Source organism: Acanthochromis polyacanthus, chromosome 9 (assembly GCF_021347895.1).
Source record: "Acanthochromis polyacanthus isolate Apoly-LR-REF ecotype Palm Island chromosome 9, KAUST_Apoly_ChrSc, whole genome shotgun sequence".
Taxonomy (NCBI): Eukaryota; Metazoa; Chordata; class Actinopteri; family Pomacentridae; genus Acanthochromis; species Acanthochromis polyacanthus.
Window position 1 is genome coordinate 27,706,028 of NC_067121.1, and position 23,265 is coordinate 27,729,292.

Consider the following 23,265-nt stretch of genomic DNA (forward strand, 5'->3'; position numbering starts at 1 on the left):
TAGAGTTTTATCTGATCAGTTAAATAAATTAGACCCTACAAAACTATACATTAAAAGAAACGATGATTCCAAAGATTCCCTGTGAGCAAATACATGAAGTTCAAAATTCATAATCGTCTGTTGGCTGAAGCTAAAATGAGACTTCAGCAGTCAGACCCAGTGGGCTATGTTCCTTTGAATTTATAGTGCAAAATTCCCTCTTTGTGTCAGCGCCCTTCCACTGAGAATCTGCATGAATACAATGAGGGTATTTAAAGGAATACTTTTTTGGAATCTCTGATACAGGGGTCTTGATATAATGTGCTTGTAAGCATAGTTTTAAGAAAGATTTTAACAATACAAACCCATACTATAAATGAATTCTTGCAATGAATGTTTCAAGATAAGGTGGATTCTGGAATATTTTTAAGTATTTACAGGATTTGAAATTGACCTATTGGAGACTTCTTTTAGTGTGAAATTTTAATAACCTGCACACTAATCCATGCAACCACACAGACAGTGCATGAGCAGTTTCAATTTGAAAGAATCATTTTTAAATGAAATTGTTCCATATGTCCTCACTGGCTCTAGAGATCCTCTACATCTAATGTGAATTTAGAACCAGAATCAGTTTTGCATGAATTTGGTGAGGTGTTTTAGTGAAAAACAATTATTTTTTCTAAAGAAGGATACAAAGATTTTTTTAAAAGCAAGGGTAACAGACTGTTTCAAGCCAAGAAACAGCAATTGCAGCAAATTCAAGGGATTATAATGATAAAAAGAAACAGAAATCTTTCTTTATAGCATGCAGGAATTACTCGCTTGAGAATGTGCAAAATTACACAGTATATGGTGTAAGCAACTTGAGACGTGCAAAGGATATTAATCCTATTTAAAAAGCCGTGCGTTAATGTAAGGCATTGAGTCACTGTCAGCGGTGGAGGGTGGGGGGAGAGAGGTGGCGTCACTGGGGGTCTCTGGCTTTGTTGATGAGGCCAGCTGCTGTTGGTAGGACGCTGTTTCGATTTTCAAAATGTTGGGGGTTCAAAATGTCTAATCCTCTCTCAGCTGAAGCTAAAATGAGACTTCAGCAGTGAAACGAAATAGGTTTTCTTTCAAAATTAGAATGCATATTGCTAAATTCCTTCTTTGTGTCAGGTTTGTAAATCTGCAAGGCTCCACTGATGTAACTTGGTACTGAAGGAGGGGATTCCTTATGCAGGGATCTAAAAACATTTTAAATATACATATGGGTGTGTGTATTGTTTCAAGAAGGGAAAACCTGAGTGTTAAATGATTTATTTTAATTAGTGCTACATGATAAGCTGCTTTCCCTCTTTGTGTCTGGATTCTTTCACTTAAAATCTGCAAGGATGCACATACATTTGGTGGTAAAATGAATCATTTTAGGAGGGGGATTCCTTATTCAGTGATCTAAAAACACATTAAATGTACATATGGGCGTGTGAGGATTGTTTCAAGAAGGATTTAACATGCAATGCAAACCTATCTTTTGAATGATTTCTCTGATTTATTGGTACATGACGAGGTGGCTTCTCAAAGTTGCATTTTATAGTACCGAATCCCCTCTTTGTGTCTGGGTCTACACACAGATTTGTCACTAAAATGATCATTTTAGGAGGGAAATCCTCATTTAGTGATGCACAAACACGTGGTTTAAACTGTTTTAGGACAGATTTATTGCTCCCATTCCGACTTATTTCAGTGTGAATTTTTAATAACCTACAAAAACAAACAAATGCACCCACCCAGACAGTGCATGAGCATCCTCCAGTGTTGCTGTTGGACCACCCCAAACACCTCATTGGTAGCCATGATGAACACACCCAACCATGGCCACATTTTTTTCTCCTTCTTTCCTTTTTTTAATACATGTATGAGTGCGTTAACAAAAAGCTGCATTAAAGAGGAATATGACCCAGTGTCGTGCAGACTGACAGACAGACAGACACAATGGCAGTGACAGTAGCAGGATGCTCTCCTCTTGCTGCATGTGGCCTTTGAACCCATTGTTGTGTCGCGGGTGACGTCAGTGCCGTGTGCGGGAGACGGAGTGGCGTGCGCCTGGCGAGACAAAGGCGGCGGACCGACCGGGGTCAGGCAGCAGCACGGAGCCCAGAATCACTGTTTTTTTTTTAACTAAAAGGTAACCGCTAACCTTGGATTTCAGCCGCGGTCTCCACGGCGACACGCAGTATGAGGAGCCAGTGACACTCCCGTGGATATGCTTTGACTCTCCGGCAAGGGAAAAAACAACGGTGCCCTCTTTTCGCTTTTAAACGGTTTTTCTCCTACGCCCCCCATTTAGCTTGCTAGTTAGCCATCCCGCTAGCTGGTAGCGCCGCACAGCTCAGCTCTCCTCCTCCCGGCTGCTTCTGCCTCAACAACTGGACGACACGCGAAGAAGAGGAGCTCGTCGACAAAAGGCCAGCCAAAGTGAGTTCATGCGGTTTGTGCACTTGTTTAATTTAGAAAAACAACGCGGCTGCCTTTAAGAACGAGAACAAGTTCGACTGTCAGAGCGGAGCTAAGCGGCTAACCGCGGTGCTCCCAAACAAAGGGGTCGACAACGTGACTGAGTGCCGACTGTGTGGAGCTAGCCTGTTAGCTTGCTTGTTGAAGCTAACAACAGCTCATATTCCTCCTTTTTTCTGCATTTTTAAATTCGATCTGTAGAAACACAAACTGCTGAAGTTAGCGCAGCTGTGGTTCATGGTATCCGCGCTGGGAAACACTTTGTTGGGCTGTGTTAAGACCGACATGCTTTATCCCGACAAAACAATCCGCCTCCTGGATGTTGTCAGACAAGAAGCAACAACAGACAAAGCAAGGCGCTCAGATCAACACTGTTACTGCATGCTGCTGTTTGTGAGAGGTCCCTGGCTCCATGGTGATCACCTACACGCGTGTTTTGTGTGTTTAAACAAAAATAAACACTTGATTTTTTTGTTTTTCTTTCAGCAGAGGGTGAGCTCACTCCCAATAAAACAGGCATCCGTGATCTGATGTGAGATCCACGGAGAGACTATGCCTAGCCCTTTATTCCACCCCGAGATTATGGAGCACGACGTGGTGATCAGCAGCCAGCACAACGGGGTCGGTCTGCCCCGAGAGACAGACCAGGAGTCCCGGGAAGAAGACCACCAAGAGGCGCTGCGCTTCGCCCTGGACCAGCTGTCACTCATGGCCCTGGAGAAGGTGGATTGTGGGGGCGGCGGCGGCTCCGGAGGCAGCGGGCTGGTCGACACCCTGGATGGGAACCAGGGTCCGGGCTCCGAGAGCTGCAACGGCGTGGGTGGAGGGGGCTACGTGGATCTACAGATGCTGGAGCATCCCAGCGGGTCGCGGGACTCGCCGACGTCCTGCTCTCCATCCCCGGAGTACTACGGCTCAGGCGGGTACCACATGGCCGGCTCGCACTCCATGCTCCACGGGGAACAAAGCTCCGTCCTCTGCAGCAGGAAAAGAAGTGTCAACATGACCGAATGTGTGCCTGTGCCCAGCTCCGAACATGTGGCCGAGATAGTGGGCAGACAAGGTGAGAGCATGCAGAAATATGAGGTGTTTGTGGACGGCTTGTTTAGGCAGCATACAGCCTGCTGGTTCTTTGTTTGGGTGACTGCCTGGTGTGAGGAGGGGATCTCTGAACTTTAACTCTCCCAGCCTCGGTGCTCTGGCCCGCTTTGCAGTTCGGCTCTTTTAATGGCAGCATAATGCGGATACTCAATTTAAAAATAACACACCTTCTGCAATAACGTGGCCATTTTTCTCAGTATTTAGACAATGCCTTGACAGACTGAGTGAGAGGGAGTGTGGTTGATGAGTAGGAGGGAGGGGGAGGGGTGGGAGAGGGTCAGACAAAGCGGCAGATTGTCGGGAGTCTGGACATGTCTAGCAGCCTGCACCAAACAAAGAAAATACGGCCAAATGTGTGGATTTTATACATCGTGGATGCTTAGTGGCAGCCCTGTACGCAGATCTCACGCCTCTAGCTCGTATTTGTGTTTATTGCGGTTTATTATTGGCTTTGCTGAGCAGATTTTAGGCTGAAACGGGGCAGCAGGCGCACAAACACGGGACTGGGCGGTGTTACGCCCTGCACCCAGCTCTGTCTGCCGATGCTGCTGCTGCTGATCGCCTCCGAGCCGCCGCGCTCCGCTTACGAGATCTTTTTTTCCCTCCTTGTTTTCATCGGCACACATCCCGCACTGGGAATATACCCATGTTGTGGGTTTGGTTTTCCCGTCGCAGTCGCGGTAGCGCTACGGCATTGTTCTCTTTGTTTGAAAAAGCCATGCTTTCTGCTTCCCAGAATGACATCACGCTCTGTGCGTCCTATTGGTCGCCGGGAATGAAGCGTCCGCATTTAAAGGAGCAGAGCGCAAACTGATGCAGGCAGCAGCAGCCCTTCACCTCATGTCTGAGCGCTACATGTTTTCATGCACATCCCGCATGCTTGCTGCCATTAACAGCACTTAGGTGTTAATTTAATAAAATGATCAGTTGGTATTGAATTTGCATAAATGAACCCCCTAAAACTCATCCCAAGGTATCAAAACTACATATTTAGAGATTTTTTTGCATAAAAATAATCCACTTCTGCCATAAAACAAGACGTGGATGTAACTCTACACTGTTGCTTCCTTTAAAAATGAGCAGATATACAAGTCCCTCTCCCCACCCGCTCCACCTCATGCACACCGGAGTGCCTATAAATCTGCTCAACCACTTTAAAATTACTCTACGTAGCAGTTTTCAAACTGGAAATGTATATAATATTAATAATATTGTAATATGTTAGAGAAAGCCCCACCCTGCAAGCTGACAGGATTGGTTTCTTTTGTTATGTATGAAACCCAAGTCTCAATCCATGATTTTGAGACTATCATTGGTATATTGTAGTTTCAAGTTTAAAAAAAAAAAAGCTCTACTAAGATATTAAAAACACCATATGGACTTGTAAATGGGGTAAAAACCAAGACAAACCAACTTATGTGCTGATGATCACTGAATGTTTATTTTTGTGGTTTCATTACCCAGTGAAACACGTAAGAACCAAAAATATAATTCATTATTAATCTCTGTATTCAAAGACGGCTGCTTGGTTGCGAATATAACAGAGATGCACTTTTACTGTAATTTAAATCAATGCAATAAGACCCCATATAATGGAAATGATTACTTTGCCAGTTTTTGTTGAAACTTTGTGGGGATTTTAAAGGTTTTTGATACTATTGCTTTATTTCATTCACTCGGTTCATATTATATATTTAAAAACACTACAGACTACCTCTGTAATTAGATCAACATCTCAGTCTGAACAAAAAAAACTGTTCTTTGCAACTTTAATAAAAGTAGGATCCATTACAGGATTGGTTTACCAGCTTTTACTGGATTGCATGTTTGTGTACACGATTATACTTACTGTGTCTGTGTTATTAGTAAATGTGTGTATTAAACTGATGTTTATGTGCTTCTGAATGTTCCAGGTTGTAAGATCAAGGCCTTGCGTGCCAAAACTAACACCTACATAAAGACTCCAGTCAGAGGTGAGGATCCGGTCTTCATCGTGACCGGGCGCAGGGAGGACGTGGAGATGGCCAAGCGTGAAATTGTATCTGCAGCGGAGCATTTCTCTATGATCCGGGCATCCCGTTGCAAAGCTGGGGGGCCTGGAGGAGGAGGAGGAGGATCTCTGCCTGGACCACCACACCTGCCAGGACAGACCACCATACAGGTACACACACTGCCCCTGGCTTAGTCATGATGTGTTTATGTTATGCTCAGTTAACAGGGGAATTGTTGGGTATTTGGATAATATCTGTAGAACTTCTGCCCTAAAGCATCCTCTGTTGTCATTGATCCAGGTGAGAGTTCCCTACAGAGTAGTTGGTTTAGTTGTTGGACCAAAGGGAGCAACTATCAAACGCATCCAGCAGCAGACTCACACCTACATCGTGACACCCAGTCGAGAGAAAGACCCGGTGTTCGAGGTGACCGGGATGCCAGAGAACGTGGACAGAGCGAGAGAGGAGATCGAGACCCACATCACCCTGCGAACTGGAACCTTTGTAGACCTGCAGGGAGACAATGACTTCCACACCAACGGCACCGATGTCAGTCTAGAAGGCCTCGGCTCCCTGAGCGGAGGGCTGGGGGCGTCTCTGTGGTCCAGGGCTGCAAGCCACCACTCGGCACCTCCTCCTCCCCCACCCTCCCCACCTCCTTCTATCCCCATGTCCATGCACCACTCGTCCAGCCGGAAGATGTCCTCATCAGTCGCCTATCACACGCACAACGGCAGCATGAGCTCAGACAACTTCAGCGCCGCCCGAAAGGCCAACGAGGGCGGCAGCCCCACTAGCCCTTTTAGCACAGGCTCCAGCAGTGCTGGAGGAGGATTCACTTTTGGGGGCGACTCCACCCCAGGACTGCCTTCCTCAGATGAACTGGGCTTTGAGTTCAGTGCTTCCAACATCTGGGCACCTTTCGTCAACGGTGGAACAGGCAACAAGACGGCCGGCTCCTCCCAGCAGCAGCAGCAGCCTCTACGCCGCAACAGCAGTGGCCTCAGCGGCGGCGCCATCACTCCACGATTGTCTCCAACTCTGCCTCAGGACACGGGTGTGGGCCCTCTGGATCATCCACTGGCCCGTCGTGCCCAGAGCGACCCCCTCAGCACTCTCTCATGGCTGCAGTCCGGCAGCGCGGGAGGCGGCTCCTTCTCCGGGGCGTCCAGCTCCAGCTCCGGCGGCTCGTCGACCGGCTACTCCTCCTGCTCGGCCTCCTCCCTGCCCGGCGGCTCGCCCACCGACTCGGAGGGAGGCAGCAGCGGCGTGGGCCTCAGCTCTGGGATGCTGAGCCGACTGAAAAGCGGCTCCGGTCCCGGGGTTGCAGGTATGGTTGGCGTCAGCCCCGGCGTCAACAGGGACTGCTTTGTGTGTTTTGAGAGTGAGGTGACAGCAGCCCTGGTGCCTTGTGGCCACAACCTGTTCTGCATGGAGTGCGCCGGGCAAATCTGCCAGTCAGCTGAGCCAGAGTGCCCCGTCTGCCACACTCCAACCACACAGTGCATCCGCATCTTCTCTTAATGCCCTGGGCAACTGGGGTGGCGGTGGGGGGTAAATAATTGGGAGGGTGGGGATTGGAAGGGTACCGGAGTGGGGCACCAGCTGTGGCGGAGGCAATGGAAGGATTCACACTAATAACCTTCACACACATGATGGACCATAATAAATGCATTAATAGAGATGATGATACTATAAGGATGTTGATTTATTGCTGATAACTGTCAAGATTAATAATAACAATAATAATAATAATAATGACAATGACTTATTTTCAGAGCAAAGTTAATTGAACTGATCTGCAGACAGTTGGGGCTCAGACAGTCTCTCGGTGGTGAACTTATGGAAGGAAACTAGTGTCTTATCTCTCTTCAGGCCTTCATTTTGACCCGGACCAGCCCGCTCTGCTGGCTGCCGGTCCGTCTCGACATTCTTCATTCTGGCTTCTTCAGATTTCTGCCTGCTTTCTCTCTCACAGCCTTTCCTTTTGACACTTTTGTACTTAACAGATATTTTTCGATGAAGCTGTCAACGAGGCCTGCACTTTTCTACTCCTAATTTTAATGTCCTTGATTGGGACGCGACCCGTTCCCAACAAAAAAAAACAAAAACCTTTTCTCTTGCTCTCACTCATGCTGTCGGTTGTGACACGAAGCAACAAGGTTCCTCTTTTTTTCTGTAAGCTCGGAACGTTGTTTTATTTTTGTTAAAAAAAGGTCGGCATGTTGTCAGGCACCTAGCAGAACAATACACCCAAGGGACCTCTTAAGGATGTTTCTCGTTGCCACATAAAATTTAGCCATGACTAAGTAAGCCAAATGATTGCTATTAATAGACATCTCTGAATTCTTCGATTCCGTAATATGTTGGATGAAATTGGATGAGTCTGACCCACATTTCAGAATGTGGCGGTTGCACTGATTCACATGAATTCTCCTTTGATAGGTGAGAAACGTACCGTTAGTGATTCTGAGGGAATGTGTCTCTGTACGTTTGTATGTTTGGGCTGCCTGACAATCCCTTTACATCTATCTCTCTCTTTCTTGTGTGTGATTGTGTGTGTGTGTGTGTGTGTGTGTGTGTGTGTGAGAGAGAGAATAATGCCCACTCATGCTGTTCTTCATCACCACCATGAGAAGGTTTCTGGTTTCTGTCCCTTCACTCTCATAGTCTTAAAGCGAGGCGATGACGCTTCGATCCATCCACACACGAGACGTTTTCCCGTGTCTGTTACACTTAGATCCGCTTCTTTTAGCGTTTTCTACTAGTTATTGACTCTTGACTGTCAAGTGTGTGGCTACCAGACGTATTTTGAACTCTAGGATAAGATAGGGCTTTTCTGATGTCACACGAGAATGTTTTTGTCCAATAAGGAGACTGCTGCTCCTCACACATGAACTAATAACGAGGGGCTTGATTGAACCTTTTATTTCCCCTCCTCCCATGCACTGTAAACCCCCGGCCCCTCTAAAAGAAAGAAAAGGAAAAAAAGACGCAGCTCTTACTGTTTTTGTTCGGTTCGGTCTTCCACCTGTTTGTCGCGGCGAAGCTGTACGGCACTATCTCAGACAACGGTTGCGTTGAGATTCGTCCTGTGTTTCATAGCATTATCAAGTAACTCCAAGGAGGCGGTTACATCTTGTTTTGTGTTTGTGCTTTGTTGTTTTTCTTTAAAAAGTCTGTGTGAGTTTGCAGTAGCTGCCTCTTCTAGTGTTAAAACTCTACGTATGATTGGGGGCGGTGTGACGGTGGCCCTAGAACGAGACAAGCCATGACGAAAAAACGCCACACCTAATTCTCAAGGGCTTCCTCTGACTGCACAGACACACGATCACGTTTTCAGGCTCACACAGTAGGAAGAATCAACTTATCCTTTATGGCAGCTAGTTGCTAGGTCATCCAGGGCTTCCAGACACTTGTTGTGTTCAAATCCCAGCAGCTGCAGAATGTTTTGCGTGTTTTGTTTTTTTTCTCTAATTGCACCCTACACAGTCATCACATTCAGATCACAGTGGAGGTTCTCACAGATCAGGACGGGTTTGTTGTGGGGTTGTTTTTGTTATCACGGGTGACTCTAATGAGTGGGTAACTGGGCAGTCGCTGCTGCTGCTGTGCTTTGGTGCTCCAGCCAGTTTATTGTTAAACTTCTTCACTGTGTTCGTTTGCTACTTGGGTGACGACGACCCCCCCCCCCCCTTTCCCTCCCCCTTTCCCTCCCCCTTTCCCTCCCCTGAGGTATCCGATGAGCGGCTGTCCTGGTTGAGCGCAGCAGGGCACCGACTCGACAGTTTTGCGAGAGAAAAACCTGGCCGGAAGCTGAACTGGTAGTCTTTGTGAAGACTAGGTGCTTTTGGTGCAGCTTCCTACTGAAAACATGAACAAACCCCCGGCTGTTGGCGGGAGGCAGGGAGGCCGTTTAGTTCTCAGACTACCTGCTCCAGTGCACTGCAGACCCGACAACGCTGTTCTCATTCTCGCCTCCCTCCGTGTTGAAACTGGAGACCCATCCTTTTCGTCGGGCTCTGATGTCAAACGTCGCTTTTTTTTTTTCCCCCTTCGTGCACACTCGGAACAGATGCAGGGCTGCGAATGTGTCTGAATGAACAGATCGGTGATGAGTGTTTGTGTGAGACCAACCTTAAAGCCCTACTTCTTTCAACTTGTCCCACGTTGTTAAACAATAAAAAAAAAAAAATTATGTTGTGTTTGCCAGACGGTTCTAATGTAAATCCTGGTGCTGCACCGGGGTGTTTCCTGGCCATTGAGAGAGTGTTAGGGTTCATGTACAGTAGTTTAATTGTTAAAAAAGGTACAAATTTTTTCAGATCGACTGCTGATTTTTTTTTTTTTTAAGTCAACCCCCCCTCCCCCATTTCCTTCCTAAAGGTTTGAAAACAGGGTTTCCTGAGGCATGCTAGCCAGTGACCTCTGACCTTTTTTTTTTTTTGTGATTAGAGGGGGGGGATGAAGAGAGCCACGTCAGTAAAGGGGCGACAGACGCCCCCTCAAGCCTCCGCTCTCCTATTTTTGCTTTAAATCTCTTTGTATGCAGAACCAAAATGTAAAACGTCAGCAAACGTAGGTTTCAGGCCTAACCTGTGTGTGTGTATATACCCTGGATACAATCATCGGGATCTTGTTTTTCAAAAGCAAACGACTTAATTGAAGATAAGTGTAGTTTCTAAAGAACATGTATCATTATTTGTAAGTTAACCATCTGCATGTCTTCAAGCCACCTGGCATTAGCTAATAATTTTTAAGATAAAAAAGAAAAAAAAACTTTTTACACGTTTTATTTTTTACAATTTATTTGCTTACCTAAATATCCCAGACAATAATGTGACCCTTTTTATTACTTCAAATTTATTTTTATTTTCCATTTTTTATTTTCTTTATTTCCTGTGTACTACATATAGGCAATTTATAACAAAATGAGAAAATTATTGAAGAAATTTTAAAATTGAAATATATTTTATTTGAAAGTTTATGGACCTTTTAACCGTGAGCCGGGAAAAAATTGTATAATCGTATAATTTGAGCTGACTTGACGGTTATGAGAAATGTATCAAGAGTTTTATTTTTTATGCTTCTTTAATAAAGTCTTGTTTTTGGTTTCATTTTTTTACTGTTAAATAAGAACTGGTGTCTTGTGTCTTTATTGGTAGAATAGAACCACATGGTGGCAGTAGAGACACACCTGCAGGACAAACTGGAAGGATCAGGTGTGTTTGAAAGCCACGCTGTAAAATGATGTTTTGTGACACTAGAAGAAATGTGTTTGGTTGCCAAAAGAAAATCCTCTCTGTGACTGAAACATCTCATGGCTTACAGGCTGTTGATCAGACAAAAAGGATGTTATGAAGAATATTTTTCACTGATTTCTGATATTTTAGAAGCTGAACTAGAGCCAAAGCAATTACTATTCTGACAAAAAAGGGACTTTTTTTTTTTAAATGATCGACTACAATCTTTTTCAAATAAAACTTCTCAAATGTGGGAAATGGCTCGTTCTCTTTGTCTTAACAGGCTGGATGATTGGGGATTTTGGAATGTTTGTTCAAATTTATGAAAACTAGTTGAAGATCTTAATGTGGGATTTAGGAAATTGACGGCTGTAATTTTCTGACATTTACATTTAGTAAATGGCAGATTCATTGAAGAACTGAAACAGAATTGTTAAAGTAGTACCACTCCCAAAACAAACTGCACACCAGGGGTGTCAAACATGCGGCAAGTGGGCCAAAACCGGCCCTCCAGAGGGTCCAATACATTGTCAAAAAAAAAAGTCATAGTTTAGTATGTCATCAAACATATTTTAAAAAGTCACAGTTTAGCATGTCGTCCAAAATATCAAAAAAAAGTCACAGTTTAGCATGTCGTCCAAAATATTTTTAAAAAAATCATAGTTTAGCATGTCATCCAAAATATCAAAAAAAAAAAGTCATAGATTAGTATGTCATCCAAAATATCAAAAAAGTCATAGTTTAGTATGTCCTCAAAAATATTTTTAAAAATGTCATAGTTTAGTGTGTCGTCAACAATGTCAAAGAAAACTCATAGTTTAGTATGCCGTCCAAACTATTTAAAAAAAAGTCATAGTTTAGTATGTTGTTCAAAATATGACAAAAAAGTAAAAGTTTAGTATGTCATCGAAAATATGACAAAAACATCGTAGTTGAGCATGTTGTACAGAATATGAAAAAAAAGTCTCAGTTTTGTGTGTCGTCCAGTAAGTTGAACGGGGCGCCCAGGTAGCTCAACTGGATGTGAATGTGACTTATAAACAAGACTGTATCCCAGCCTCAGGTTCGAAGCCAGCACATGGCCCTTTAACTGTAGGTTTTCCCTGCTCTAAAGTGGCAAATATATCATAGTTTACTAGATCATCCAAAATGTCATGGTTTAGTATGTTGTCCAACATAAGAAAAAAGTCATAGTTTAGTATGTTGTCCTGAATATCAAAAAACGTCTTAGTTTAGTATGTTGTCCAAAATATTTTTAAAAAATCATAGTTTAGTATGTCGTCCAAAATATTTTAAAAAATGTCATAGTTTAGTGTGTCGTCAACAATGTCAAAGAAAACTCATAGTTTAGTATGTCATCCAAACTATTTAAAAAAGTCATAGTTTAGCATGTTGTCCAAAATATGACAAAAACATTGTAGTTGAGCATGTTGTACAGAATATGAAAAAAAAAAAAACATATCAGTTTAGTGTGTCGTCCAGTCAGTTGAACAGGGCGCCCAGGTAGCTCAGCTGGATGTGAATGTGACTCATAAACAAGACTGTATCCCAGCCTCAGGTTCGAACCCAGCACATGGCCCTTTACTGTAGGTTTTAGCTGCTCTAAAGTGGCAAATATATCATAGTTTGCTATGTCGTCCAAAATATCAAAGAAACGTTATAGTTTAGTATGTCGTCCAAAATATCAAAAAATGTCATAGTTTAGTCTGTCGTCCAAAATATTTTTTAAAAAATTATAGTTTAGTAAGTCATCGAAAATATCAAAAAAGTCATAGTTTAATATGTCGTCCAAAATATTTTTAAAAATGTCATAGTTTAGTGTGTCGTCCAAAATATCAAAAAACGTATATCGTCCAAAATATCAAAGAAATATTATAGCTTAGTATGTCGTCCAAAATATCAAAAAAACGTCATGGTTTTGCATGTCGTCCAAAATATGAAAAAATGTCATAGTTTAGTATGTCGTCCAAAATATGAAAAAACGTCATTATTATTTGTCTGTCGTCCAAAATATGAAAAAACGTCATTATTATTTGTCTGTCGTCCAAAATATGAAAAAACGTCTTAGTTTAGTATGTCATCGAAAATATCAAAAAATGTCATAGTTTAGTCTGTCGTCCAAAATATTTTTTAAAAAATCATAGTTTAGTATGTCATCGAAAATATCAAAAAAGTCATAGTTTAATATGTCGTCCAAAATATTTTTAAAAATGTCATAGTTTAGTGTGTCATCCAAAATATCAAAAAACGTATATCGTCCAAAATATCAAAGAAATATTATAGCTTAGTATGTCGTCCAAAATATCAAAAAACGTCATGGTTTTGCATGTCGTCCAAAATATGAAAAAATGTCATAGTTTAATATGTTGTCGAAAATATTTTTAAAAATGTCATAGTTTAGTATGTCGTCAACAATGTCAAAGAAAACTCATAGTTTAGTATGTCGTCCAAACTATTTAAAAAAAGTCATAGTTTAGTATGTTGTTCAAAATATGACAAAAGCATCGCAGTTGAGCATGTTGTACAGAATATGAAAAAAACATATCAGTTTTGTGTGTCGTCCAGTAAGTTGAACAGCGCACCCAGGTAGCTCAACTGGATGTGAATGTGACTCATAAACAAGACTGTATCCCAGCCTCAGGTTCGAACCCAGCTCACGGCCGTGTACTGTAGGTTTTCCCTGCTCTAAAGTGGCAAATATATCATAGTTTAGCATGTCGTCCAAAATATGAAAAAAACGTCATAGTTTAAGATGTCATCCAAAATATTTTAAAAAATGTCATAGTTGAGTATGTCGTCCAAAATATCAAAAAACGTCATAGTTTAGTATGTCGTCCAAAATATCAAAAAACGTCATAGTTTAGTATGTCGTCCAAAATATTTTTAAAAATGTCATAGTTTAGTATGTCGTCCAAAATATCAAAAAACGTCATAGTTTAGTATGTCGTCCATTATCTATAGACCGCTTTATCCTCATTAGGGTCGCAGGGGGTGCTGGAGCCTATCCCAGCTGACTCGGTGGAAGGCAGGGGAAACCCTGCACAGTTCGCCAGTCTGTCGCAGGGCCACATATACAGACAAACAATCACACTCACATTCACACCTACGGGCAATTTAGAATAATCAATTAACCTCAGCATATTTTTGGACTGTGGGAGGAAGCCGGAGTACCCGGAGAAAACCCACGCATGCACAGGGAGAACATGCAAACTCCATACAGAAAGATCCCAGGCCCATCCTGGGATTCGAACCAGGAATCTTCTTGCTGCAAGGCAAAAGTGATAACCACTAGTCCACTGTGCAGCCCCCGTAGTTTAGTATGTCGTCCAAAATATCAAAAAATACCATAGTTTAGTATGTCGTCCAAAATATTTTTAAAAAATCATAGTTTAGTATGTCATCCAAAATATCAAAAAAAGTCATAGTTTAGTATGTCGTCCAAAATGTGAAAAAAACGTCATAGTTTAGTGTGTCGTCAAAAATATTTTTAAAAAATGTCATAGTTTAGTGTGTCGTCAACAATGTCAAAGAAAACTCATAGTTTAGTATGCCGTCCAAACTATTTAAAAAAGTCATAGTTTAGTATGTTGTCCAAAATATGACAAAAACATCGTAGTTGAGCATGTTGTACAGAATATCTCAGTTTAGTGTGTCGTCCAGTAAGTTGAACAGGGCGCCCAGGTAGCTGAACTGGATGTGAATGTGTCTCATAAATAAGACTGGAACCCAACTCATGGCCCTTTACTGTAGGTTTTCCCTGCTCTAAAGTGGCAAATATATCATAGTTTACCATGTTGTCCAAAATATCAAAAAACGTCTTAGTTTAGTATGTCGTCCAAAATATGAAAAAAACATTAGTATTTCGTCCAAAATATCAAAAAACGTTATAGTTTAATATGTCGTCCAAAATACCAAAAAACGTCATAGTTTAGTATGTCGTCCAAAATATGAAAAAAACGTCATTATTATTTGTCTGTCGTCCAAAATATGAAAAAACGTCTTAGTTTAGTATGTCATCGAAAATATCAAAAAATGTCATAGTTTAGTATGTCACTGAAAATATCAAAAACGTCACAGTTTTGTATGTCGTCCAAAATATGAAATAACGTCATAGTTTAGGATGTCATCCAAAATATTTTAAAAAATGTCATCCAGCCTCCGTTGACTCGTCCCGCCTGCCGTCTATGACGTTTTTTGAGCGACATGCCATACTATGACGTTTTTTGGACGACATGCTACACGATGACGTTTTTTGAGCAACATGCTATACTATGACGTTTTCTGGATGACATGGTACGCGGTAATGTTTTTCGGACAACGTGCTATACTATGATGTCTTTTGGATGACATTTTAACCTATGACAATTTTTGGACGACATGCTATACTATGACGTTTTTTGGAGAACATGCTTTACTATGATGTTTTTTGGACGACATGCTATACTATGACATGTTTAGAGTGGCATGCTATAGTATGATGTTTTTGGATGACATGCTAACCTATGATGTTTTTTGGATGACATGCTGTACAATGACATGTTTTGAGCAACATGCTATACTATGACATTTTTTTGGATGACATGCTACTCTAGGACGTTTTTAGAGCGACATGCTATACTATGACGTTTGTTGGACCAAAGGCTATACTATGACATGTTTAGAGTGACATGCTATACTATGACGTTTGTTGGACCAAAGGCTATACTATGACATGTTTAGAGTGACATGCTATACTATGACGTTTTTTGGACGACATGCTAACCTCTGATGTTTTTTGGATGACATGCAATACTATGACGATGTTTTTCAGAATTTGGGCTATAAAAAGCCTCGCCAGCATTTTTTGCATCTTTAAGTGGTTATTTCTCAGCTTCTAGACATACCAGAGAGCTATAAGTTGGTAAACAAGGCCTCTGCATGTAGCTAGTGCCCCACAAGCTACAGTTGTGGGGGTCTGAAAATTTCAGACCCCCACAACTCAGAAACTATTTGAGCTACAGGCCTACAATTTTGCATAGAAAGTACTTTTGTGACTATCTAATGGAATGCAAATTTAGGACTAATTTGAAAATGGTGCGGCAACCACCATCTGGTGAAACCACACGGAATGACCCTATACCATGACGTTTTTAGAGTGACATGCTACACTATGACGTTTTTTGAGCGACATGCTATACTGTGACGGTTTTTGGACGACTTGCTATACCATGATGTTTTTAGAGTGACATGCTATACTATGACGTTTTTTTGAGCGACATGCTATACTATGATGGTTTTTGGACGACATGCTGCACGATGATGTTCTTTGAGCGACATGCTACACCATGACCTTTTTTGGACTACATGTTAACCAATGACGTTTTTTGGACGACATGCTATACTATGACGTGTTTAGAGCGACATGATGTTTTTTGGGCGGCATGCTATGCTGTGATGTTTTTTGGATGACATGCTATACTATGATGTTTTTTGGATGACATGCTATACTGTGATGTTTTTTGGACAACATGCTATACTATGACGTGTTTAGAGTGACATGCTATATCATGACATGTTTAGAGTGGCATGCTATACTATGAAGTTTTTTTGGACGACATGCTAACCTCTGATGTTTTTTGGACGACATGCTATACTATGACGTGTTTTGGACCGAAGGGTATACTTTGACATTTTTTCAGTGACATGCTATACCATCATGTTTTTTGGACCGAAGGTTATACTATGACTTGTGTAGAGCGACATGCAATAAGATGACGTTTTTTGGGCAACATGCTATACTTATGATGGTTTTAGAGCGACAAGCTATACTATGATGGATTTAGAGTGACATGCTACACTATGATGTTTATAGAGCAACATGCTTTACTATAGGCTTTTTTAAATTGAATAGAATAGAACTTTATTTGTCATTGCAACAAGTACAATGAAATTGCAAAAGCCCTTCAGTGCAAAACTGTATGAAGAAATACAACAAAATGCAGAGTAAATAAGATAAGAAGATAAAAATAAAATAACATAAAGATATAATAAAATAAGGTAAGGTGCAAAATAAAATAAATTAAGTAATTAAGTATGACATATTACTATGACATTTTTTTGCTTTAGTTTTGTTTGTTGTTTAAAAATTACTCCATATTCTGGCTACATTACCAACAACAGCATCTATGGAGTGACCGGACGTTAGCCGACCTAGCGGAAGTGCTAATGAGGTCTGCTGTGGCAGGGATTATTACCGTCACACATGTAGCTATTAAAATAAATCCTGTCCAAGATACAGAGCTGTAGCTCCACTTCAGAGTGAGCTCTAATGTTTCTTTGTCTGACTGTGTCTGACTTCCTCTGATAAAATCCTCCTCACTAAAAGCTGCAGCCACATATATATATATATATCTATCTACTAATTCATATCTATGCACATTAGTCTGGTCCGATGCAGTCTCGAAGATGACATTTCACGAGTACTTGAGAACGCAAGTACGGACAGTTATGTACTGAGAAACGGCCATAGTCTTCTTACCGCAAAGGTACAAAGCTGCTCGTCTTCTCCTCAGGCATCAGGAAACATCTTCAAAGCTTCTTCAAATCCAAACGAAATACAATCAAAAGCTCAATCTAACGTCATTGGTGCATTCAGGTGCAGTCGGATAATGAAGCTGCGGCAGGAGCGTTGGAAATCGGAGTATTAGTAATGTAAATGTCCAATGAAAAATTTTTTTTTGGGGGGGGCACAAGGGGTGGCCAATCAGATCACGGGGGGAGGGGGGGTGCACGGAAGATCAGCCACTGATTTGTTGCAGCTTTGTTTATGCTTTTTTCGTTTTGCGTTTCCTTTTTGTCTTGCTTGTGTTTGTCTTTTTTTTGTCTGACTTTGATCATACAGTAAAATACTATGTCTTTCAGTGTCAGACAGCTGTGATTAATGTTGTGTTCCTTTGTAAACACTCTGATCTGGAAGTTGTGATGTCTAAATGCTGTACACAGTGTAGCACCAACTGTGTTCCCTGAATTATGATTTTAGTATGCTGCTGCAGCGATGTTATATAAGCAAACAAGCAGTCATGTTTGAATCCAGAGATTAATAATAAATCAACATGCTTGGTTCTTATGAAACCACACAAATCAAATATTTAGTATTAATCTGAATGTCTCCACTCCAGTTTATGTTATTTGGAGTGTGAAAATGTCGTTTACGTGTCCATATTTAGTATTTTTTTCTCATGTCCTAGTTGACACATCATGAGTGCTAGAAGCAGTTATGGCCGAGCATTTCTGAATTAGGATTAATGTCAGATGCAGATTCAGACCTCTGAGGTTTCATATAAAGCTAAAAAAAAAGAAGAAGAAGAAAAAAACAACAACAACCTCTTAAGTTACAGGGGCTTTCTGTATTATTGTTTTTTAGAACCTGATACACTTGTGGCTGAATTGATCCAAAATTGCAACTTGCCATCGTGTAGCACCGTGTCGTCTTGCAGCAGGGCTGTCAAACATGCGGCAAGTGGGCCAAAAGCTGCCCTCCACAGAGTCCAATCTGGCCCGAGGGACGACTTTGTAAAGTGTAAAAGTTACAGATAAAAAAATCAACTGCAGATAGTAAATTTGTAAAACTATAAATTCAAAGTGATTTCAAGACCATGACAAGTTGTTTTGATCTTGAAGTAAAATACTAGACTGTTCGTTGTTCTTTTGTTTTGTTTCGTGTTTTTGTAATATTTTGTCTTGTTTTTTGTCTGACTTTGTTTGTCTCATGTTTTTGTCATTTTGTTTCCTGCTATTGTTATTTTTTGTCTCGTTTGTGTCATTTATCTTGTTTTTTTGTTGCTTTGTAACCTTTTCATCAAATTTTTTGTCTTTGTGTTTCTCGCATTTCTCGTTTTGTGTCTCTTTTTTTTCGTGTTCTCATTTTATACCATTTTCTCATTTTTGTAATATTTTGTCTTTGTTTTATCTTGTCTCACTTGTCGTTAGTCTCATGTTTTTGTTGTTTGGTTTCTCATTTTGTGTTTCCTTTTTCTCTCGCTTTTGTCTTATTTTTGTCATTTTGCGTTTTGCTTTATTCGCTGCTTTTGGTCTCATTTTTGTCGATTTGTGTCTCGACATTTCAGGTTGCTCATAATGTTTTGCAAAAATATAATTCATTACATGTGGAGATTTTCAGAACATACTTTTTTGCACGAAAACAAAGGAAAGATTTGGATTACTATCCTCTAATTTTACTGGTGTGGCCCACTTAAAATCAAATCGGGCAGAATGTGGCCCCTGAACTAAAATGAGTTTGACACCCCTATCTTATGGTGTTTGAGCAGAATTGAAGGAGAGCAGGTGTGAGAAGTTGGAGAAAGAGGAGGGGACTCCCTAGATCTCCATATTCTAAAGGAAGAGTTACATCTAAGCCATTTTAAGGAAGGAAGGGATTATCTTCATAAAAAAAAAACGTGCAAGTTTGATCCACAGAAATGAGTTTTTATGGCTTAAATCAATGATTGGAGAGGGACTTTTTTTGTCTCGACTGTCCAGAAAGAGCAGAAGCTCGTGTGGAGTGGTCGAGTGTGATCCCCTCCCCCTCCACAGAGGTCAGAGGTCACACAAAACAGACAGCGCGTTAACTGAGGTGGAAGTCGATTGTTTCAGTTGAAGGTTTGTGTCAATATTCTGTCTCCATCCGTGAGACCGCAGCATCTGTTGAGACGCTTTTAATCTGCGACGGTGAAGATTTAATTTTTTTCTTAACCGGCTGCTTTTACAGACTCATATATTAGACACTTTAATCAGGTTTCACATGTTTTTTTCAGCTATAACTTCAGAATAAAAAGACATTCCCAAATACAAATCAAACGGCAGTAATGCGATTCTCAGTAAGACATTTAGGTCGTGACACGAATGTCCTTTTAATTAATAGGAAGCAGATCACAATCAGGCTGCATTCCAGTTCCACTTCATCCTCATTAAAGAACAATCAATAATGATAAGAAACAAATTAGAAACATCCTCAGTAGAAAATAATTCTCTCATGCGAGTTCTGTGTTCACACTACATTCATATTGGTTACAGATGACGTATTCACAAGCCGTTTTTGAAGAACAAAAAGAACATTGATGAATTATTACGTAGCTGTAGAAAGTAAAAACAACTCAAAAAAAAAGTCAAGTAACATCAAAGAGACACGTGCTGGCACAATAAAGTTTCCCATCATGCAATTGTAGTTGATTCTATTCACAAGGTGGGCGTCATTGGTCTCCACGGAGTTGTGTCGGCGTGCATGCATGCATGCGTGTCTTACATGTGTCTTACATCTCACATGTGCCCTTTTGTGCTTGAGCAGAGGTCGGTGTGTGTAGATGTGTGTGTGGGTGTGTGCGCGTGTGTGCAGTGGCGTCCGTATGTGCACGTACATACATGAAGCAGGCAGCCAACAAGCCCCAAACTGGATGACTGGTTACTTCTTGTTGCTTTTTCCAGCTTCAACCTGACAGTTTTGTCTTGAGCACTAATGACAACACATGACAACGTTGTGTAACCGTGTCAAAGGAGCACTCCACTGATTAAGCATCACACTTATTAAACTTATAACGGATGGGTAGAAGTAAAACATCACCAAAGCAGATGCAGCAGAGCCAAAGAACTTTGTTTCTTTTTTTATTGCACACATTATTTATCCTTGGTGTCTACATTACCCTCAATGAAAAAATCCAGCCTGAGATTTGTGTAGTTATTGCAGCCTGAAGCTACAGAGGAACCACATCTCCAAACTGTTCCATCTGCAAGGTTTTTTTTCCAGCACTCCCAAAGATCTGTAAACAAACTTTGCTGTGTAGAATCAGTGGAGTTCTCCTTTAAATGTTGCTAAAGATTTGGCTACGAGGCCAGTTAGCTCGAAACTCAAGCATGATCCGTTTATTTTAACATCTCAAGTGAAATTTGGTGGCCTAAATCAAAAGGTGTGAGTCAATCTCCCCAAGCTAGATGCGACTATCCCTTTAAAAGAAGGCCCTGTTGAGAGGATAAAGAACATTCAGAAGATGTGTTTTTGGTAGCGTTCAGCAGTATTAAGTAAAGACAACATGTGACAGGCCAGCAGTGATGTCTGAAGTAGCTCCACGCAACGACAGGAAAGCTTCCTGCAGCGTTTACTCGCTCTCACTGACATCATTTAGATTCACAAAGAGACTACAAGACGAGCTGGACTAAGACTGTGAGTGCTCGCTCACCTTTTTCCAAGGAAGAGGTAAAGGGGTTAATCAATGCACATGACTGAAACTGATACATGAACACCTTAAATGCTTGGCGGTGACTCTGATGGCTTCGTTCTTTGAGGAAATAAAAACAAGCATGAGCTCTGGTTCGTGCAAATTTGGTCCTACTAAAGGCAAATGGTAATTCCAACGACAAAACACTTTCCTTTCCTCTCTTATCCAAAATACGCGAGAAAAAGGTTGCAACACTTCCAGAGGGGAATGAGAATTTTATGAGTCCATAAATAAAATATCTTTACAAAAAAATGTGATCATAAGTTTCCCATTCCTCCTACGTGTGGACAGTGCAGCCGGTGCTCCTGTAGTTGTATCGACAGCGCATACATTTTTGAGTGTGCAGGTTCGATGTATTGCTCACAATGTCAAGAGCCCATTTTGCAGGAGTGACAATCAGCCCAACACACACACACACACACACACACACACACACACACACACACACACACACACACACACACACACACACACACACACACACACACACACACACACACACACACACACACACACACACACACACACACACACACACACACACACACACACACACACACACACACACACACAGCAGTGTTCACAGAGGGTTTGTTCATCAAGTTCAAACAACACACAAACAAACCACTATTGCCTTAAATAGATGGGTTGAGACACGTGTGCAGCTCCGTGCGTCCTTTCAGGCTTCGTGTGGATTTATTTCCAGTTCCTCCACAGTGTCACTCATGAAAGACTTTCTGAATCGTAGTGTGTGGTGTGTTTATGAGTGGGCGTGGAGGCGTCGTGGTCAGTTTGCCAACAGAAGCGTGGAGAGCATGTATTAGTGCGTAAAGTGACATCCCAGTCCACTGATCCTGTAGCCCTTTTTGGAGTTAATGTGCACTCTAGGGGTGTAAGACGCTGGGGTATTGCTCCGTTTGTCGCGATGTAAAGCAAGAAACGCAAAAAATGCACATCGTGGTCACGGCTGTTGCCTCTACGAACACGTCACACGCCGGGCTCAGCTTTGATCCACTGCCGGCGTGTCTTCTCCACGAGACAGAAGGTTAGTCGGGTCATGTTCATAAAACCGTATTGTACCGGGGTTAAATGCACCATGCTCACACAGATAAAATATTGGAGGCACCCATCTTTTACGTGGGAGGGGAATGGTTGCCATGGTTACAGCAAAGTGAATCACAGTGTTCCTGGGGTCAACATGCAGGACGTTTGTACATTACAGGACAGACTAGCAGTGATGTTGCCCCTGGACACTGATCTAAGGTCAGTATTGTGTGTGTGTGTGTTTTCTATATAATTTTCTGATTTTTTTGGGCAAAAGGAAATGGCTGATCTTAGATCTGTGTCTGAACTCCAACTTACACAACAGACCACACCGTGGGAAGACTACGCAGAGCAACCGACAAGGGCGGAGGGGCGACGGACGGACTGGAAGAACGACACACAGTCAGGCAGGCAAGCGGACAAAAGGACGCACGGACAGAGCACAGCGAGGCAACGACTGCTCTCCTGAAGATGCAGAGAAGCAAAAGTGCAAAGTGGTCGTTCTCAAACTATTCACATGGTTCTGTGGTTGTTCTGCGGTACATCTAAATGTACAGTATATAAAAGGTGTGACGTGTTATAGGAAAGAGTGAGTGAGGTTCTAATATGGGGCCGAACTGAGAGTTGTGAGCTGGGAAAGATTCAAACTGAAAGTTTTTAGAAAGATATTCCTCCATGTTGCATTGATAACATTGCAATGTAAATGTTGCATAATTTATGCAGATATATGTACAATAGAGCGTTTTTAAGTGTGTGCTTGTGTATTGCACGTGGTTGTCTATCTATGTAGGTGAGTGTAGTATGTGTGCATAACACTATGTCTATCAGGTACGTCTCTGGTGTTTTTGTGCACACGTGTTTCCTGCCGTCCTTCAGCTGCGACCTTCTTCGGCTGACCGCTGGTCCGACTTGAGCTTGACGAACTCTTTCGCCACGTCGTCGTTGTTGCGCTGGGAGAGGATGCGCAGCACCGTCAGGCCCGTCTCGTCCATGTGGACCCGTCTTCCCAGCGGCAGCCAGCAGGTGACGCTGCCCTTGCTGGCTATGTCCTTCACCTGCAGCACGGCCATTCCCACCGTACGGTCCTCCCTGGCAAAGCAGTAGTCCTTCACACACACCTGCAGCTCGTAGCTCTCTGGACCAACCTCAGTGCCCAGCGAG

General features: G+C 41.9%; 2 protein-coding genes across 3 annotated transcripts in view; one reads left to right on the forward strand and one right to left on the reverse strand.

Moving 5' to 3' along the window:
• The first annotated feature begins 1,760 nt into the window (after positions 1 to 1,760).
• On the forward strand, positions 1,761 to 10,709 carry LOC110967138 (RNA-binding protein MEX3B-like). Of its 2 annotated transcripts, none has more exons than XM_022216648.2 (4): positions 1,761 to 2,439; positions 2,968 to 3,541; positions 5,493 to 5,740; positions 5,871 to 10,709. In XM_022216648.2, exons 2-4 carry the CDS (start codon positions 3,031 to 3,033, stop codon positions 7,092 to 7,094), a joined length of 1,983 nt encoding a protein of 660 aa, XP_022072340.2. In that variant the 5' UTR covers positions 1,761 to 2,439; positions 2,968 to 3,030; the 3' UTR covers positions 7,095 to 10,709. The 2 variants fall into 2 exon arrangements, with proteins under 2 accessions (XP_022072340.2, XP_022072339.2); XM_022216647.2 differs by having other exon boundaries at positions 1,762 to 2,439; positions 2,965 to 3,541.
• Positions 10,710 to 19,662: 8,953 nt separating this feature from the next.
• The window catches only part of LOC110948974 (protein unc-13 homolog A-like), a 36,714-nt gene continuing 33,111 nt past the window's right edge, over positions 19,663 to 23,265 (reverse strand). Inside the window, exon 42 of the mRNA XM_022190764.2 lies at positions 19,663 to 23,265. Coding sequence (XP_022046456.2) covers positions 22,977 to 23,265 — 289 coding nt within the window. The 3' untranslated portion in view covers positions 19,663 to 22,976.